Genomic DNA, 17,370 nt, shown 5'->3' with positions numbered 1-17,370 from the left:
ACTAAGATCCCGCATACTGCAGGGCGACTCAGCCCACACACAGAAACTACTGAACCCGAGTGTTCTAGAGCCCACACACCACAACCAAGACCCAGCACAGCCTCCACTTCTCTCAAAAAAAAAAAAAAAAAAAAAAAAACAGAAGAACAACATTTACTTTCTCAGCATATGTGGGGTCGGGGGTGAGGACAATGCTGATTGTCAAACAGAGAGATTTCCTACTTCCTTTTTTTTTTTTTATTTCTATAAAATAAAACCTGAACCACAGTGCCCAATCCTGGCTTCACAGTCCATGGGGGTAGACTGTGGATTCTGCTGTGGGACCTGAGCTGCACCAGTCACTGGGAGAACTTCTCACCTCCAGCCTCATGTTCCTGTGGCCTTTGCTTCTGGTCCTTGGTGGGTAGGATGCTGCAGCAGGATTTGGGGACAGCCAGGGCAGAACCAGGCTTCCCTCATGGCTCAGAGGGTAAAGAGTCTGCCTGCCAATGCAGGAGACCTGGGTTCGATCCCTGGGTCAGGAAGATTCCCTGGAGAAGGGAATGGCTACCCACTCCAGTATTCTTGCCTAGAGAATCCCATGGACAGAGGAGTCTATGGGCTACAGTTCATGGGGTAGCAAAGAGTTGGACCCTACTGAGTGACTAACACATACACACGGCAGAATCACCTGTACCTGGGCACCCAGAATCTCTTCTTCTTCTGCTAGGATTAGTAGCAATGGGCTTCAGTTTCTAACTCAGGACCAATAATAGATAATATGCAAATAAGTACTGATGAGCAGGGTTCCCAGGAAAACAAAGGACTGTGAGTTTCTTTTCCAAATACTAATGCTTTCTCCCTTTGTTTAATAACCATTTCTACTTTGATCTCTAAGAAAATTGGAAAGCTTCTTAAAAGGACATCAAAGGAATTTTCTGTTAGGATAAATTTTATTTCTAGCCCATTTCGATCCTCCTCTGCCACCAACCCCACTTCCACTTCAAATTACCACATTTTTGGTTAAACTCCAACTTTCCTAGACTTAGGTTTTGGAGAGGCTTCAATACTTGCTACCCAGAGATGAAATTGTGTTTTTTGCTGATTAATATGACTCGTGTGTGTATGCATGCATGCTCAGTCGCTTCATGTCCGACTCTTTGAGAACCCATGGACTGTAGCCCACGGGCTCCTCTGTCCATGGGATTCTCCAGGAAAGAACACTGGGAGTAGATTGCCATGCCCTCCTCCAAGGGATCTTCCCCACCCAGGGACTAAACCACCATTTCCTGTGTCTCTTGCTTTGCAGGCACTCTTTACCTTTGAGCCACTGAAGCCATGACTCTTGTATATGGATGCAAATACAGTACTAGATCTAAATAGGGGAAAAGGGAAACAGTGTCAAGAGGACACCTCCATTTCCTTCCCGACCCTTCCTGGTTTGTGTGTTGCCACCAGGCAGGCAATGTATCTCAAAATAAAACAAAACAAACAAAAATCAGTCTTAAAAACAGAAGGTGGGAGAGGAGATAGTAAGTCATGAAACTGAGAATTTACTTGCAAAATAACCAACTTCTGATAAAGGAGATGGTTTGTGTTTGCAGAGTGTTTTGTGTTACAAAACAAACATTCAGTTCTATAGGAATGTTGTGAAGGTAGGAAGGGGAGATAGGAGGGAAAATAGAGGAACTGAGGGAAGGAGGATGGAAGGGAAGGGAGAGTAGGGGTAGAGGGAAGAAGGGATAGAGGAAAGGGGAAAAGAGAATTGTTGGAAATATTTTTAGAGAGTTATAACCTTTTTTTAAAAAGATCATTATTCTGGTCTTGTAGTAACCTCTCTGACTCTATTCCCCCACAGCTCCTATCAGCGTGCAGTCAGGTGAGTTACTCTTTTGGTGATGTTGTTCTTTTAGATCTCTAGGAACCATAGTTATTCTGCTATGCAAGGAAGATACCACTTCCCCCAGCCTCTTAGGTGAGGGTTTTGGAGATCAGGGCTTGGACTGGGGTGAAGAGAACATGAGGCCAGTGTCTCACCCTGGTCCTAGCCGGGGCAGGAATGCTCCGATGTCACATTCATCTTTGCTACCTGCCTGCTTGATGGGCAAAAGACCCTACCCTGACACTCCAAGGCAATGAATTCCTCTCCCTTTACTATTAAGCCCTGGGACAGGAAAGAATTTAACTTATGAAGAGAAAGCAAATCATGCAATGTAGTAATGGGAAAATGTTCTCCTGGTTTCATCCACAGGAGTTCAGTCGCCTCCACCAGAAGCACTAGAGACAGTGATGGAAAATATTTATAATAGAAAACCAGTGGGCTAGGGAGATGCTGTGCAAAAAAAAAAACAAGAACTTCCCTCAATCTTATATTTGGATTGCAAACTACCCATATCTAACTTATTTTTCTTTCTTTTTTTTAATTAAAATTCTAATGTAATGAAAAAGAAAGTTTGCCTTTATATTAACCTGGAAAGTTACACTTCCTTCTTTAATGATTCCTTTGAGAGAGTATTTATCCTGCTATAGGGATGGAAAGTGATACTTATAGATCTAGTACTTTTATATCTGATGATATACATTATATTTTGTTATTTTAAGCAAAAGTGTTCTTAACACATTAGAGGGTCTCTGAATCAGCTTCATAGGATCCAGTGAACTCCATGAAATTATAGTATAATGTGTACATATGCACAATTGTACCTTCCTCAAGAGAATGGCATGCATGCATGCTAAGTCACTGCAGCTGTATCTGACTCTGTGTGACCCTATGGGCTGTAGCCCACCAAGCTCCTTTGTCCATGGGATTCTCCAGGCAAGAATATTGGAGTGGGTTGCCATGCCCTCCTCCAGGGGATCTTCCTGACCCAGGGATTGAACCCAAGTTGCTTATGTCTCCTGCACTGGCAGGCAGGTTCTTTACCACTAACACCACCTGGGAAGCCCTCAAAGGAATGGGTCTGTAAGTAAACAGGGAAAAGGGTCTAATCTTTGTTCCAGACTCTGTGTAACCTGTAGTCACATTTCTTATCTAACTCCAGCCATTGTCAATATTACCAAGTTGGTCACATAAATCTTATTTTTCAAATATTTCTTTAATTAAGTTTTAATTTCTGTAATCTTGACTGAAAGTGAAGTGAAAGTGAAAGTCGCTCAGTCATGTCCGACTCTTTGCAACCCCATTGACTATACAGTCCATGGAATTCTCCAGGCCAGAATACTGGAGTGGGTAGCCTTTCCCTTCTCTGGGGGATCTTTCCAACCCAGGGATCAAACTGAAGTCTCCCGAATTGCAGGTGGATTCTTTACCAGCTGAGCCACAAGGGAAGCCAAGAATACTGGAGTGGGTAGCCTATCCCTTCTCCAGTGGATCTTCCTGACCCAGGAATCAAACCAAAGTCTCCTGCATTGCAGGTGGATTCTTTACCAACTGAGCTATCAGGGAAGCAAAACCTTGCCCAACGTTGAGGAAGAAAACTTTTGGTCTCCAGAAGGACTTAAGACTTCTTTTTCTTTATCAATACTTATGACTCCCACCATCCACTCCAACCTCCTAGCCTAATGGTAGGGCTTTTGAAGTAGCTAAAAAAATACAGAGTAGTCATCTCTGAACTTATTTGATCATTTTGTTCCATCAAGAAAAAGTTTTGAGCATGTTTTTTGTTTGTTTGCTAAGTCGCTTCAGTTGTGTCTGACTCTGTGCAACCCCATAGATGGCAGCCTACCAGGCTCCCCATCCCTGGGATTCTCCAGGCAAGAACACTGGAGTGGGTTGCCATTTCCTTCTCCAATGCATGAAAGTGAAAAGTGAAAGTGAAAGTGAATTCGCTCAGTTGTATCCAACTCTCAGTGACCCCATGGACTGCAGCCTACCAGGCTCCTCTATCCAAGGGACTTTCCAGGCAAGAGTACTGGAGTGGGGTGCCATTGCCTTCTCCTTTGAGCATGTACATTTAATGTATTATATATATGGTGGTGGTGGTGGTTTAGTCCTTAAGTTGTGTCCTACTCTTGGGACCCCATGGACTGTAGTCCACCAGGCTCCTCTGTCCATGGGATTTCCCAGGCAAGAATACTGGGATGGGTCACCTTCTACTTCTCCAATTATATAAATATAGATCCCTATACTGACTGTCAATGTTGTAAAATACAACAAAAACAGAAAATTTAAAAGATGAGAAAATGTTCATCATAATATGAAAGCTTTCTCTCCACCTCCTTATGAATCCCATTTTGCATTTTTTTTTTAGTTGAAGTACAGTTGGCTTACAAATTTGTTAGATTCTGGTTTTCAGCAGAGTGATTCAGTTATACATATACATTCTTTTTAATTATAAGTTATTACAAGATATTGAATATGTTTCCCTGTGCTATACAGTAAACACATGTTATTTATTTTATATATAATAGTTTGTATCTACTAATCCCAAACTCCTAATTTATCCTTTTCCCCCTTTCGCCTTTGATAACCATAAACTTGCTTTTTATGTCTGTGAGTCTGCTTCTGTTTTATAAATAAGTCCATTTGTATCATATTTTAGATTCCACATATAGGTGGTATATAGTATTTGCCTTTCTCTGTCTGACTTATTTCACTTAGTATGATAATCTCTGGGTCCATCCACATTGCTGCAAGTGGCATTATTTCACTCTTTTATGATTGAGTAGTATTCCACTTAAGTGGAGGACAGGGAAGTCTGGTGTGCCACACTCCACGGGGTTCCAAAGAGTCAGTCGCAACTTAGCGACTGAACAACAACAGCTACAGTATTCATTGTGTGTGTACATCCATATTAATATACATATACATGTTCTTTATCCATTCATCTGTCAATGAACATTTAGGCTGCTTCCATTGCAAACAGTGCTACTGTCAACATTGGGGCGCAAGGATCTTTTTGAATTGGAGTTTTCATTAATCCCATTTTGACATCATGATCAAGTGTCGATCTTGACATCACGAGACAAGACACTGAGACCTAGCACTCCTTCCCTCCACCATCAACTCATGGCTGAAGGGGTGAGCTGGGCAGACAGCCTAAGAAAACCCTCTCAAGGGCAGTCTCTTTTCCCACTCTGTTCCTTCATGTCTGGCACTGCCTCTGTTTACACTGAAGGGGAATGATCCAAAGTTCAGACCAGGGATTAGATTTTACATCAGAACAACAAATATTTTCCCTGCAATTTATCCCAATGTACTACAATATCCCAATGTACTATGCCGAAGAATTGATGCTTTTGAACTGTGGTGTTGGAGAAGACTCTTGAGAGTTCCTTGGACTGCAAGGGGATCCAACCAGTCCATCCTAAAGGAAATCAGTCCTGAATATTCATTGGAAGGGCTGATGTTGAAGCTGAAACTCCAATACTTTGGCCACCTGATGTGAAGAACCGACTCATTTGAAAAGACCCTGATGCTGGGAAAGATTGAAGGCAGGAGGAGAAAGGGATGACAGAGGATTAGATGGTTGGATGGCATCACCAACTCAATGGACATGAGTTTGAATAAACTCCAGGAATTGGTGATGGACAGGGAAGCCCAGAGTGCTGCAATCCATAGGCTCACAGAGTTGGACACGACTGAGCAACTGAACTGAACAACAATTCCAAATTTATTTTTAAACCTGAATTTCTAATTCCACTGTCAACCAAAAAATTTTCCCCCAAAGAAGCCCAAGGCTGCAGGGTTGAATCGCAGAGCACTGTGGTGGTTGACTCCCCCCTTCTTTCTGAACAAACTTTCAGGCAATAGTCTCTTGCTCCTCTCCACTGTATTGTCTGCTTTCCCTCCTGGGGCAGATCCAAAACACCAGGCTGTTCGTGCGCTAACCACTCTCTTTCATGCGGAGGCAATGACCTGAACAAGTAGAGGAGCCCACTTCTCTTCTCTTAGGGATCATCCAGATGCCTCTGAAAAAAGCATCCAAGTGGGGAATTATGAATATTGAAACTGTATATCCCAGGGCTGATATCTCAGTGGCCCAGATTATTTCATCCAAGGAGAATGACAAAAGGAAGCCTTTTGAATTGTACTCCTGGGCTGAGCCTCTAAGGAATGACAAAAGCAAAGGTTAATTATGGCTGCCACAGGGATATGAGGTCACCTTGAATGGATATTAGGGGATGTTAAATGGAACTGTTTTAAATCCATATTTGTTCCAGAAAAGTATTGGCACCCAGGGGAAAAAAAAAAGGGATCAAAATATTTTTAATAGACATAAAGCTATTAGGATGTATGGAAGACAAAATATGTCACTAAGTGAAACAGAGCTCACCTTTGCTGAGCACAGAAGCCAAGAGAGCCAGTAGGTCCCAAGGGACCTATGGCTGCCCAGCTTCTTGTATATGAGTTTGCACTATCCCTTCGCCTTATGAACAGAAGTTAGAGGGCTGGGATGGTATTGGGGAGCCTTGGAATAATAGATATTTTTGCATCTTTTGCAGACTGGCTGAGTATCGATATGCCATACTATGCCTATGAAGGAGACCAGGTGGTGGTGAGGTGCTCTGGCAGAGACAATAATAAAATAAAGAGACTGACGTTCTACAAAGATGGAGCTTGGCTACCCACTTATTATAACACCTATATCATTTCAAATGCAAGACCCAGTGACAGCGGCTCCTATTATTGTAAGGCAAAAAGGAAAGTGTTCTTATTTATAGATGACATGGAACAGACAAGATCTGTATGGCTCACTGTCCGAGGTGAGGGTCTCACTGTTTAAGTGGATGAGACTGGGAAGGAGTAGGGCCTGTGTGGAAGGAGCAGGGTGCAGAGCAGAGAAGACCACCCAGGAAGGGAGAAATGGTGGGTGGCTGCGTGTCCTGGAGTCTGGGCCTGTTTCCTGCTCACTGGGGCTGAAAAGGCACTTCTCTACAGGAACTCTATACCTCACTGACTGGTGACCTCTGTTTAATTCTTCCCTCCAGAGCTGTTTCCAGCACCTCAACTGACAACCAGACCCTTGCAACCCACTGAGGGAGCCTCAGTAACCCTGTCCTGTGGTACCCAGCTCCCTGCAGACAGATCAGAGACCCAACTTCGCTACTCCTTCTACAGGGGTGGCTACACCCTGAGGTCAGACTGGGACTCACCCGAGTTTTGGATCTCAGAAATATGGAAAGAAGACGCAGGATATTACTGGTGTGAGGCAAGGACAGTATCTCACAGTGTCTCAAAGCAGAGTCAGCAGTCCTATATACAAGTGCAAAGTGAGCATTGGTACTGGGCTGCTAGGTTGGGTGGGCAGAGAAGAAATGTAGTTCCCATTCAGACCTGTGTTCTTCATTTCAACTGTGCTGACTCTATGCCTGTGGTTGGGGGACTACAATGACTCAGTCAGGCTCTGCTTTATTAACTCAACCATGGCATCATTTCCCAATAGTTCTGCTCTCCCTACCAGGAAAAAAAAAAAAAAAAAGGATTTCCCTGGTGGTCCAGCAGTTAAGACTCCTTGATCCCAATGCAAGAGGTCCAGGTTCAATCCCTGGTCAGAGAACTAGATCCCATAGAAAGTGGAAGTGTTAGTCGATCAGTCGTATCCAACTCTTTGTGACCTGATAAACTGTATCCCACTTGGCTCCTCTGTCCATGGAATTCTCCAGGCAAGAATACTGGAGTGGGTTGCCAGTCCCTTCTCCAGGGGATCTTCCTGACTCAGGGATCAAACTCGGGTCTTCTGCATTGGAGGTAGACGCTTTATCATCTGAGCCACCCCACAACTAAAAGATCTCACAAGCTGCAACAAGATCCAGTTCAGCCAAATAAATAAATTTAAAATACATATGTATAATTTACATATGTATTTTAAAATAGTTTAAAAAATAATTCTTTTAAAAAAGAAGTAGTTTAAAAAAACAATAATAATCTCTCTGGAGCATTTATGTATGCTTAGCACTGAGGAATGCTCAGTGAACCAAGAGATAAATCATGGTCTCTGTCTGCAGAGAATGACCCCCAACTAGGAGGCACATTTAAGCCAGCTAGAGCAATGAAGGAACAAAGTGATGATGATGATAATGATGATGTGAGAAACATCAATAAGAATCCTCAGCATTTATTAAAAGTTTACTAAATATTAACCTGAAACCAAGCTGTTATATTCAATTTAGAACCCCTCTGATGCTCAGAAATATTTGCAGAGGGGAAGACTTGTAGAAAGTTTATAAAGTACTAGGAAGGCACTGATCAGAGCAGTTTTATATTTAGTCCTCAGAGTAACCCTGTGAAGTAGGTGAAAATTATAAAGTGGATATTATGTCATCCTCACTTTACACATGAGGAACTGAAAGCACAGAGCTGTTTGGTGGCCTGCCCCAAGGGAACCCAGCAAATAAGCGGCACAGCTGGAATCTGAACCCAGGCATTCTGGTATCTCAACCACATCAGTGGAGAGTAGTACCAGTAACAGCCACCATTTGCTGGACATCTTCAGTGTAACAGGTTCTTTGTACATGCATGCTGTTTCATCTTCATGAGAACGCTATGAAGTTAGTATGATTATCCACACTTTACTTTTGAGAAAACTGAGGATCAGAGAGATTAACTAATCTATGAAGATCATGCAATGAATAAGTGGTGGAAGTGGGTGGGGACTCCCCTGTCAGTCCCCTTCCCATCACTCCTGCTGTCCTGAGTTTATCTGGAAATCAGAAAGGAGCAAGATCACTAAGGGCTGTGGTCATTAGCAAAGGCTAATGAGTATAGAGGAAGTGCAAGTTGGAATTTTTAGAGCATTCAGGAGCAGGGTGATCCTACCTGAGGGCCTTCAGCATGTACCCTCCCTGATAAAAAAAAAAAATACTTCTCTACCTAAACATCCCACCAGCTCCGCCTGCCATAATGCTCAGCAGGTGGTACCAGCCTCCACTCCAGGCCCTCACCCTTCTGCACCTGCAGAAGAGTGTAACTTCAAGTCCCATAAAAAGTGCCCCTGTCCAACATCCCAGCCCCATCCTCCTCCCATCATGCCCTCACCTGTCGTCCTGTGTTCACACAGGAATCCCTGTGTCTGGAGTGCTCCTGGAGACACAGCCCCAGAGGGACCAGGTGGTTAAAGGGGAGGCGCTCGTCCTTGTCTGCTCTGTGGCCAAAGGCACCGGGAAAACCAGGTTCTCTTGGCACAGAGAGGGCACAAGAGAGAGTCTGGGGCAGAAAAGTCAGCGCTCCCAGAGAGCAGAGCTGGAGATCCCCGTTATCCGGGAGAGCCATGCCGGTCGCTACTACTGCACAGCTGACAACGGCTAAGGCCTCATCCAGAGCGAGGCAGTGAACGTCACTGTGAGAAGTAAGTAGCTGATTCTCCTAATTAGCCGGAGAGTCCCAACTGCAATTGGTTTCCTTCTGTGACAGTGAGGATGTTCCCAGGATAAGAATCAGGGCTGTGAAGAGGTTAGGAAACCATTAACATGCTAGGGTTGTTATTGCAACGATGGTGGCAGCGGTAGCAGTGACAACAGGGGCAGAAGAGCCGAAGGACGATGGCAAGGGGAGACAGGAAGAAGGCTATGAGGCTCGGTCAGACGTGTGGTCTCCAGAATTCCTCCCCGGAAATTGTCAAAGCGCCGTAGGGAACCGTCTCTGCAGCGTTAGATCAGAAGGTGCCATAGTGGGAAGAAACCCCAGGGCTTGAGAGGTACTGTGTGGATACCGTGAGAATAGAGAGAGTGGGTTATAAGTCTGGGCCCGCACAAGAGACCCTCTCTGATGAACGGCCCTTTATCAGTTCCAGTGTCACGTCCTGTCCTCACCTTCAGTGTTCCTGGGGCCCAGGCCTTGACTGGGGATGTGGTGGAGCTTCGCTGTGAGGACAAGAGAGCATCTCCCCCCATTCTGTACCGGTTTTATCATGAAAATGTTCCCCTGGGGCACGCCTCGGCGCCTTTTGGAGGCGGAGCTTCCTTCAACCTAGTTGTGACCGCAAGACATTCAGGGACCTATGCTTGTGAAGCCAACAACGGCCTGGGGGCCCAGCGCAGTAACGTGGCGGTACTCCACGTGGCAGGTAGGACAAGTCCAAAGCCTCCTTCCAGAACACTGGTTGCCGTTATGCCAAACGGTGGCTTGTGTGTCCTTTCCATGGGTTTTCCTCTCCCTCGAGGAATCGGAGTTCGACAAAAGAAGCTGTCAGCTCTCCCTGTCTCTCCTTCTCGCTGGTCTGAACAGCAGCATCGCTGGCCTTCCGGTTTCCCTTTCACTTACATCATCAGATAGGTATGAAATAGATACTGCACTAGGATCAAGTCAGCCCTGGGAGTGGGGTAAGTGAGGCATGGAGAGAGGAGACAAAGATGATTGCATAGTCAGAGCTCTCGCCGAGCAAGGAGCTACAACCAAACCTTGTCAATACTTAAGGAAACAGTGAAATCCCCATGAACAAACCAGATTCTACTAGGCTGCTGTCTATGGGGTCGCACAGAGTCGGACACGACTGAAGCGACTTAGCAGCAGCAGCAGCAGGATTCAAAACTTTACTAGGATTATCTCATTTAATGTCCACTGACAACTCTCATTTTACAAATGAGGAAATGATATTTGGAATAAATAACTTACCCACTGTCACACAGCGAGTAGGTGCAAAGATGAAACTCTAGGCAAGAACTACAGAATTGAAAAACTGCTCCTTGCCACTATTTTTAAATGATAGCTGTATATATAATATTTTTCCCTTTAATTTATTATTGTGGAGAAGTGCCTTAATAAGTTTCTTAATATGGAATAATCATTGAATTCCTGCTATAAACCCTTCTCAGTCATTATATCATAGGTAGCAGCTACGTACAACTTAATATTTATTTCAAATGTTGCATCTTTATTTATGAGTTTTCTTTTTTGAACTAATTTTGGTTTCAGGGATAGGTTTGCCTCATAAGAATGTTTTCAGAGGTTTTCCATATTTCCTACTCTGCAGTAGTTTAAAACCGTATTGGAATTGTCTATTTGCAAAGTCTTTGGAACTAGCCCAAACAACATTCTGAGCTTCTTAAATCCTTACCTCCACTGTCAAATCTTTTTTATTAGTCTTCAAATTTTCTATTCCTTGTTAAAATAATCTGGACAATTATACCTAAATTTATCACAGAATGTTGTCCATAGTATTCTCATCTAATTTTGAAACAGCCTTTATATATTCGTTTATGCTCTCTTCTCGGAGAAGGCAATGGCACCCCACTCCAGTACTCTTGCCTGGAAAATCCCATGGACGGAAGAGCCTGGTAGGCTGCAGTCCATGGGGTTGCTAAGAGTCGGTCACGACTGAGCAACTTCACTTTCTCTTTTTACTTTCATACATTGGAGAAGGAAATGGCAACCCACTCCAGTATTCTTGGCCTGGAGAATCCCAGGACGGGGGAGCCTGGTGGACTGCCGTCTATGGGGTCACACAGAGTCGGACACAACTGAAGTGACTTAGCATAGCATAGCATGCTCTCTTCTCATTTCTAGTTTGTGCGATCTCTTTTTCTTAATCATATTTGCCATATGCTTGTCAATTTTATTGCTCTTTTTAAAGAACCAGGCTTAGTTTTTTTATTCAAATATATTTGAGTTTTGGTTTTCTGATTCGTTTCTCCTTTATCTTCAATATATCTTTCTTCCTTTTCAGTTTATTTTATGTGGTTCTTTAATTTCTTAAGCAAATCCTTATTCATTTTTCATCTTTGTTTCCTAATAAATGAATTTAAAACTGTATAGTTTCTTCTAAGTACCACTTTCATCCATCCTACAGATTTTGATGTACAATATTTTCATTTGTTTAATTTCCAAAGTATGTAAAATTTGTGTTTCACTTAATTTTATAGCCTGAAACTTAATAATTTCTTATGAATAGATTTTTATCCTCTTTTATTAGTTTCTTTTTTAAATTTTTATTGGAGTATAGTTGATATGCAATGTCATGTTAATTTCAGGTGTATGGCAAAGTGAACCACTTGTGCATGCATGCGTACTAAGTCACTTCAGTTGTGTCCTACTCTTTGCCTCCCTATGGACTGTAGCTCACCAGGCTCCTCTGTCCATGGGGATTCTCCAGGCAAGAATGCGAGAATGGGTTGCTATTTCCTCCTCCAGGGCATCTTTCTGACGGAGGGATCAAACCCGCGTCCCTTGCATCTCCTGCATTGGCAGGCAGGTTCTTTACCACTTTGCCACCTGGGAAGCCCCAACCAATTATACATGTACATATATCCACTCTTTTTTAGATTATTTTCCCATATAGGTCATTACAGAGTATTGAGTCAAATTCCTTGTGCTATACAGTAGATCATATTAGTTATATATTTTATATATAGTAATGTGTATATCGGAGAAGGCAGTGGCACCCCACTCCAGTACTCTTGCCTGGAAAATCCCATGGACGTAGGAGCCTGGTAGGCTGTAGTCCATGGGGTCACTAAGAGTCAGACACGACTGAGCGACTTCACTTTCACTTTTCACTTTCCTGCATTGGAGAAGGAAATGACAACCCATTCCAGTGTTCTTGCCTGGAGAATCCCAGGGACGGTGGAGCCTGGTGGGCTGCCGTCTATGGGATTGCACAGAGTCAGACACGACTGAAGTGACTTAGGAGTAGCAGTAGCAGTGTGTATATGTCAATCTTCCAATTTATCCCTCCCTCACTTACCCCATGGTAACCATAAACTTGTTTTCTACATCTGTAACTCTATTTCTGTTTTGTAGATAAGTTCATTTATACACTTTTTAAGATTCTTATAAATTTCTTTTCTGAAAACCTCCTATTATCCCTGTATTAAATTTTATCAAAGAATATGGCCTGTATCATTTGGGGATTTACTAATAATGTCTTTTGAAATAACACAATTAACATTTTTTCTAAATGCTATAAATGGAATTTGAAAAGAATGTGAATTTTCTATTTAGGATATGCAAAGTTCAGTTTTTATTTTTGTATTAAATTAAGCAAGTTGTTTGATGTATTCAGTTTCTATAGAGTCTTACATATGTTTGCTCTTTTCAAGCTATTAATTTTTGAGAATCATATTCACATTATTACTTATAATTCTTAGAAACTTAGCTTTTTATAGGGGCTTTGTCATGAACTTGGTAATTGACTGTGTAAAATGGGGCATTTTTGTTTCAAATGACAGGAATCCCATACAAACAGGCTTGGGCCAGAAAAAAATAGTAAAGTTGATGGGAGGGGTCAGGAATGGACATGGCTTAATGTGTGACTAGCAAAGGATTCTGTCTCTGCCTCCCCTTTTTCCTCTGCATTTCTCCATTAACTTCTCAGACAGGCAGAGCTGACCACTGACATCTTCAGTCTTATATCCCTCCTTTCTGCTAGATATCCCAAAGAAAAGGATTTCTTTTTAATTATTTTAAAAAATTTTTAATTAAAAAAAGAAATTTGGCTGAGCCACGTGATGTGCAGGATCTTAGTTACTTGACCAGAGATTGAACCCACACCCCGGGCAGTGGAAGCAGAGTCTTAACCACTGTACTGTAAGGGAAGTCCCTACATTTTTTTTTAATTGCAGCGTTTTTGATTTACAATGTCATTTTAGTTTCAGGCATACAACACAGTGATTCTGTTTATATTCCTTTTAAGATTCTTTTCCTTTACACGTTATTATAAAATATTGAGTAGAGTTCTCTGTGCTTTACCATAGGCCCTTGTTGGTTATCTATTTCATGTATAGTAGTGTGAATATGTTAATTCCCACCTCCTAATTCATGCCTCCACCACTTTCCCATTTGGTAACCATAAGTTTGTTTACTATGTCTGTGATTCTATTTCTGTTTTGTAGATAAGTTCATTTGTAGCCTTTTTTTTTGAAATTCCATGTATAAGTGACACTATGTGCTATCTGTCTTTCTTAGTATGATAATCTCTAATCTATCCATGTTGCTACAAATGACATTATTCCAACCTTTGTTATGGCTGAGTGGTATTCCATTGTATATATGGACCACATCTTCTTTATCCATTCATCTGTCAATGGACATTTAGGTTGCTTGCATGTCTTGGCTTTTGTAAATAATGCTGAGTGGTATTCCATTGTATATATGGACCATATGTTCTTTATCCATTCATCTGTCAATGGACATTTAGGTTGCTTGCATGTCTTGGCTTTTGTAAATAATGCTGCAGTGAACATTGGTGTTCATGTACCTGAGAAAAGAATCTCTTTAAACATTACCCCAGTTTAGACACAGACTAGAAAACAGACTTATGGACACGGGGCAGGGGCAGGTAAGAAGAAGAAGGTGAGACAAATGGAAAGAGTAGCATGGAAACATATAAACTAATGTATGTGAAATAGATAGCTGATGGGAATTTGCTAAATGACTCAGGGAATACAAACCGGGGTTCTGTGACAACCTAGAGTGGTGGGACAGGATGAGAGGTAGGAGGCAGACTTAAGAGGGAGGGGACATTTGTATACCTACAGCTGATCCATATTGATGTACAGCAGAAACCAACACAAAATTATCCTTCAATTTAAATAAATAAATTAAAAACAATTACTCCAGTTTAAGAAGCAAAAAATAAAATAACAACAACAAAAAAAACAAATAAATAGAGATTAACCAGTGCATGTGATGTCTTCATCCTTTTCCTCTACAGAGAATATGGCCCTGTGACTGGTGAAGTCAGCAACAGAGTGGAGCAAGAGAAAACTGAGTAACTCAATTGACCTATTCTAGGCCTTTCTTTATTCCAAGTCTCAGTGTCCATTTTTAGGAAAGACCTGATTCTGGACTACTCTTTTTCTAAGATCTTTTTGAGCTCATAAAAATCAAACCATAAGTTTCTATCTGCCTGTATTCCCTTGTTTTCAGAAAGAAAGGCCTTTTCCCAGCTGACTTTGAGTGGGGGCCTTAGGTGGGGTGGGATGTTTTAGGAGATGGTAATGGCATGGGATAGAGCAAAGCTTGGTGATTCCTGATTTACCAAGTCCTCTGCCTCATACCACATACCACCACCACTATCAAACAACCTCTCTTAACACTGGAAGCTGCCCTAAGAGGACATTTCTGAGTGTGCTCTGACCCCTTCTGTTCGCAGAATTTCCACCTAAAATACGCTTAATGAATGGTCCCCACCGTTGTGAAGGGCGAGTGGAGGTGGAAAAGGAAGGTCGCTGGGGCACTGTGTGTGATGACGGCTGGGACATGAAGGATGTGGCCGTGGTGTGCCGGGAGCTGGGCTGTGGAGCAGCCAAGCACACACCTGCAGGCATGTTGTATCTGCCAGTGGCAGAAGAGGACCAGCCTATATTTATTCAGGTATCCCTGTGCAATGGGACAGAAGAAGCACTGGCTGAATGTGAGCAGGTTGAGACCTTTGACTGTGGGCACGATGAAGATGCAGGTGCAGTGTGTGAAGGTAGGTGATGGCGGGGCCTGGTGAATGGGAATCGGCTTACTCTACTTCAAGGCCCTTCTCTATGCTGCCTCCAACTCATCTTGCTAGTCACTGTTGCTCCTGCTGCCTTCAGAACCACTCACTCATTCTACATTAGCATGTGGTCAGGAAAACACCATTAGTTCATATTAGGCAGTTAAGAGTTATAAAGGACTCGCCTACACATTCTGTTAGTAGCCTGTATCTGCCACTTTGAAAGACAAGATATTGGCATTTTCATGGCCATGAGTTTGGCTATAATGCCAGGAAAATAATTATGAAACCATAAAATTATACAGTTTGAGTGATTTTAATCGAGGTCACACTGCTTATATTGTTCTAATCAATATAGATTGATTAGAGCTGATGGGATTAGATTTTCTATGTTCTAATCTAATCCCATCAGCTCTACTGTACTCTCTCCCTGAAATGCCTCTACTCATCAAAACAAATCCCCGAATAAGAGGAGTGCTTGGTAGGGAAGATGCAAGTGCTTTTTCCTTCCCTGGATTCTAATGAGACAGGGAGTGGGGAATGCGAGGCATGTCAGAAAGACTCTGGGTCTTCAAGGAAACCAGGCCACAAATTGATGGTAGAAGTAAAATAAAGTCCACTGCATTTCCCAAAGATTCTATTGAGCCTGTGACTAGAGCAGAAGCCAGTGGGACTGCTACCTCAGGCCCAGCCGCTGATCGTGTCTCTGGTGGAGCACCCCAACTTCCGGGGCATCCTTCCAGAGGTGGTGAGAAGAAGCTTTTAGAACTATTGAGCCAATGTCCAGTTTTAGGAATATCTAGAGGCCTGTGGCTCATTCAGAGAAATGGAATCAGCTTTGGAAACTGGAAAGGATCCAGGATTTGGTGTCAACTAATACAGAGCTTGAGTCCTGCCTCCCCCACTTACCAGCCCTATAAGCGTCAAACTTCTCTGAAGCTCATGATCTCTGTCAGAAAAGTGGAATAATACCTGGTCCAGTTACAGAGCTGTGACGAGATCAAACACTCATCATTCATAAAGATCTGTGGTGAAGAGCAAAATCTGGGAAGAAGTCTCCAGAGCCTTCTACCACTTGCTGATTTTGGATGGTCTCCATGAAAGGAGAGGTCTGGAACTCAGGGTTGGCCCTCCTCCATATCCTGGACCTCACCTCTCCAGGAAGACCCCATGAGTTTGTCCGGGGCCTTTTTGTCTAGAGCCCTTTTTGGCTCTTCCTCTCCTTACCACCTATTCCCTTTTCTCTACAGCATTCAAGCCTAGTTCTTTTTGAAGATATGGAGACCGGAGGCCCCCAGACCTCAAAATCTCTACTTTTTTGACCTCCCAGCCCTTTGTGACCCAGTGACTCTGGACAGACCTTAATGCTTTACCTGTGGCTCGCTTGACCCCTCAGCAGGATTCTAAATTGTTCTTCTGAGCCAAAGCATCAACTGTGCCTGCATCTGGGGCAAAACCCAGCTTCCAAGAAGTCAAGCTCAGAGAATGTCTCCCTCTATACTGACACCTTGGCCTGGTCCTGGCTTTTCTAGTCTCTTCCAGAACTGCCTGGGGATCCCAATACTGTCTCCTTAAGCAGATATAGCAGCTCCTGGGATGAAACAAGCAAGGAACTTATTGAAGTGGGCCGTACATCTGCTACAAAATATGTGCATGTAAAACAGACAAAATAAAAGAAAATGTGGGTGTTTGATTTTGTTTCCAAGTGACTTGGGAAGAAAGTAGCTCTAATTTCTTTTTAAAATATTTTTTAAATTACAAAAAAAAACACATTATAAAAAGAATAGTATACAAAAAAGAAAAATCAGCCAACATTTTAACACTCAGAAGTAACTCCTGTTAATATTCTGATAATTCTAAAATGTTTTCTAAATGTATATGAATGAATATGTATATTTTAGTTTATTTTACTGCAAGCTACATATTATTTTATACTGTTCATTAAATTTAAAAATGCAATAGTAACATTCCATTAACACTAATCTCCTGTGTGTGTGTTTTCACAAAAACTATATGTGTGTGTGTGTGT

The 17,370-nt window shown here is 42.5% G+C and overlaps 1 protein-coding gene and 1 long non-coding RNA gene across 2 annotated transcripts; one reads left to right on the top strand and one right to left on the bottom strand.

The window, feature by feature from the left end:
* The first annotated feature begins 268 nt into the window (after positions 1-268).
* Positions 269-16,728, top strand: LOC102412260 (Fc receptor-like protein 2). Its single transcript, XM_006079646.4, is given in 8 exon segments — positions 269-399; positions 1,838-1,858; positions 6,424-6,684; positions 6,910-7,191; positions 8,979-9,266; positions 9,705-9,983; positions 15,009-15,329; positions 16,592-16,728. Coding segments are annotated over 8 exon segments (1,506 nt in total). The 5' UTR covers positions 269-368; the 3' UTR covers positions 16,615-16,728.
* On the bottom strand, positions 5,572-9,071 carry LOC123333964. Its single transcript, XR_006551579.2, has 2 exons — positions 8,957-9,071; positions 5,572-5,889 (listed from the first exon to the last, which is right to left on the bottom strand). It is a non-coding gene; the product is annotated as an uncharacterized LOC123333964 (long non-coding RNA).
* Positions 16,729-17,370: the final 642 nt, after the last annotated feature.

Source organism: Bubalus bubalis, chromosome 6 (genome assembly GCF_019923935.1).
Source record: "Bubalus bubalis isolate 160015118507 breed Murrah chromosome 6, NDDB_SH_1, whole genome shotgun sequence".
In the NCBI taxonomy this organism is placed as follows: Eukaryota; Metazoa; Chordata; class Mammalia; order Artiodactyla; family Bovidae; genus Bubalus; species Bubalus bubalis.
Note: the sequence above shows the minus strand (reverse complement) of the source record. Positions and strands in the feature narration are given on the sequence as shown.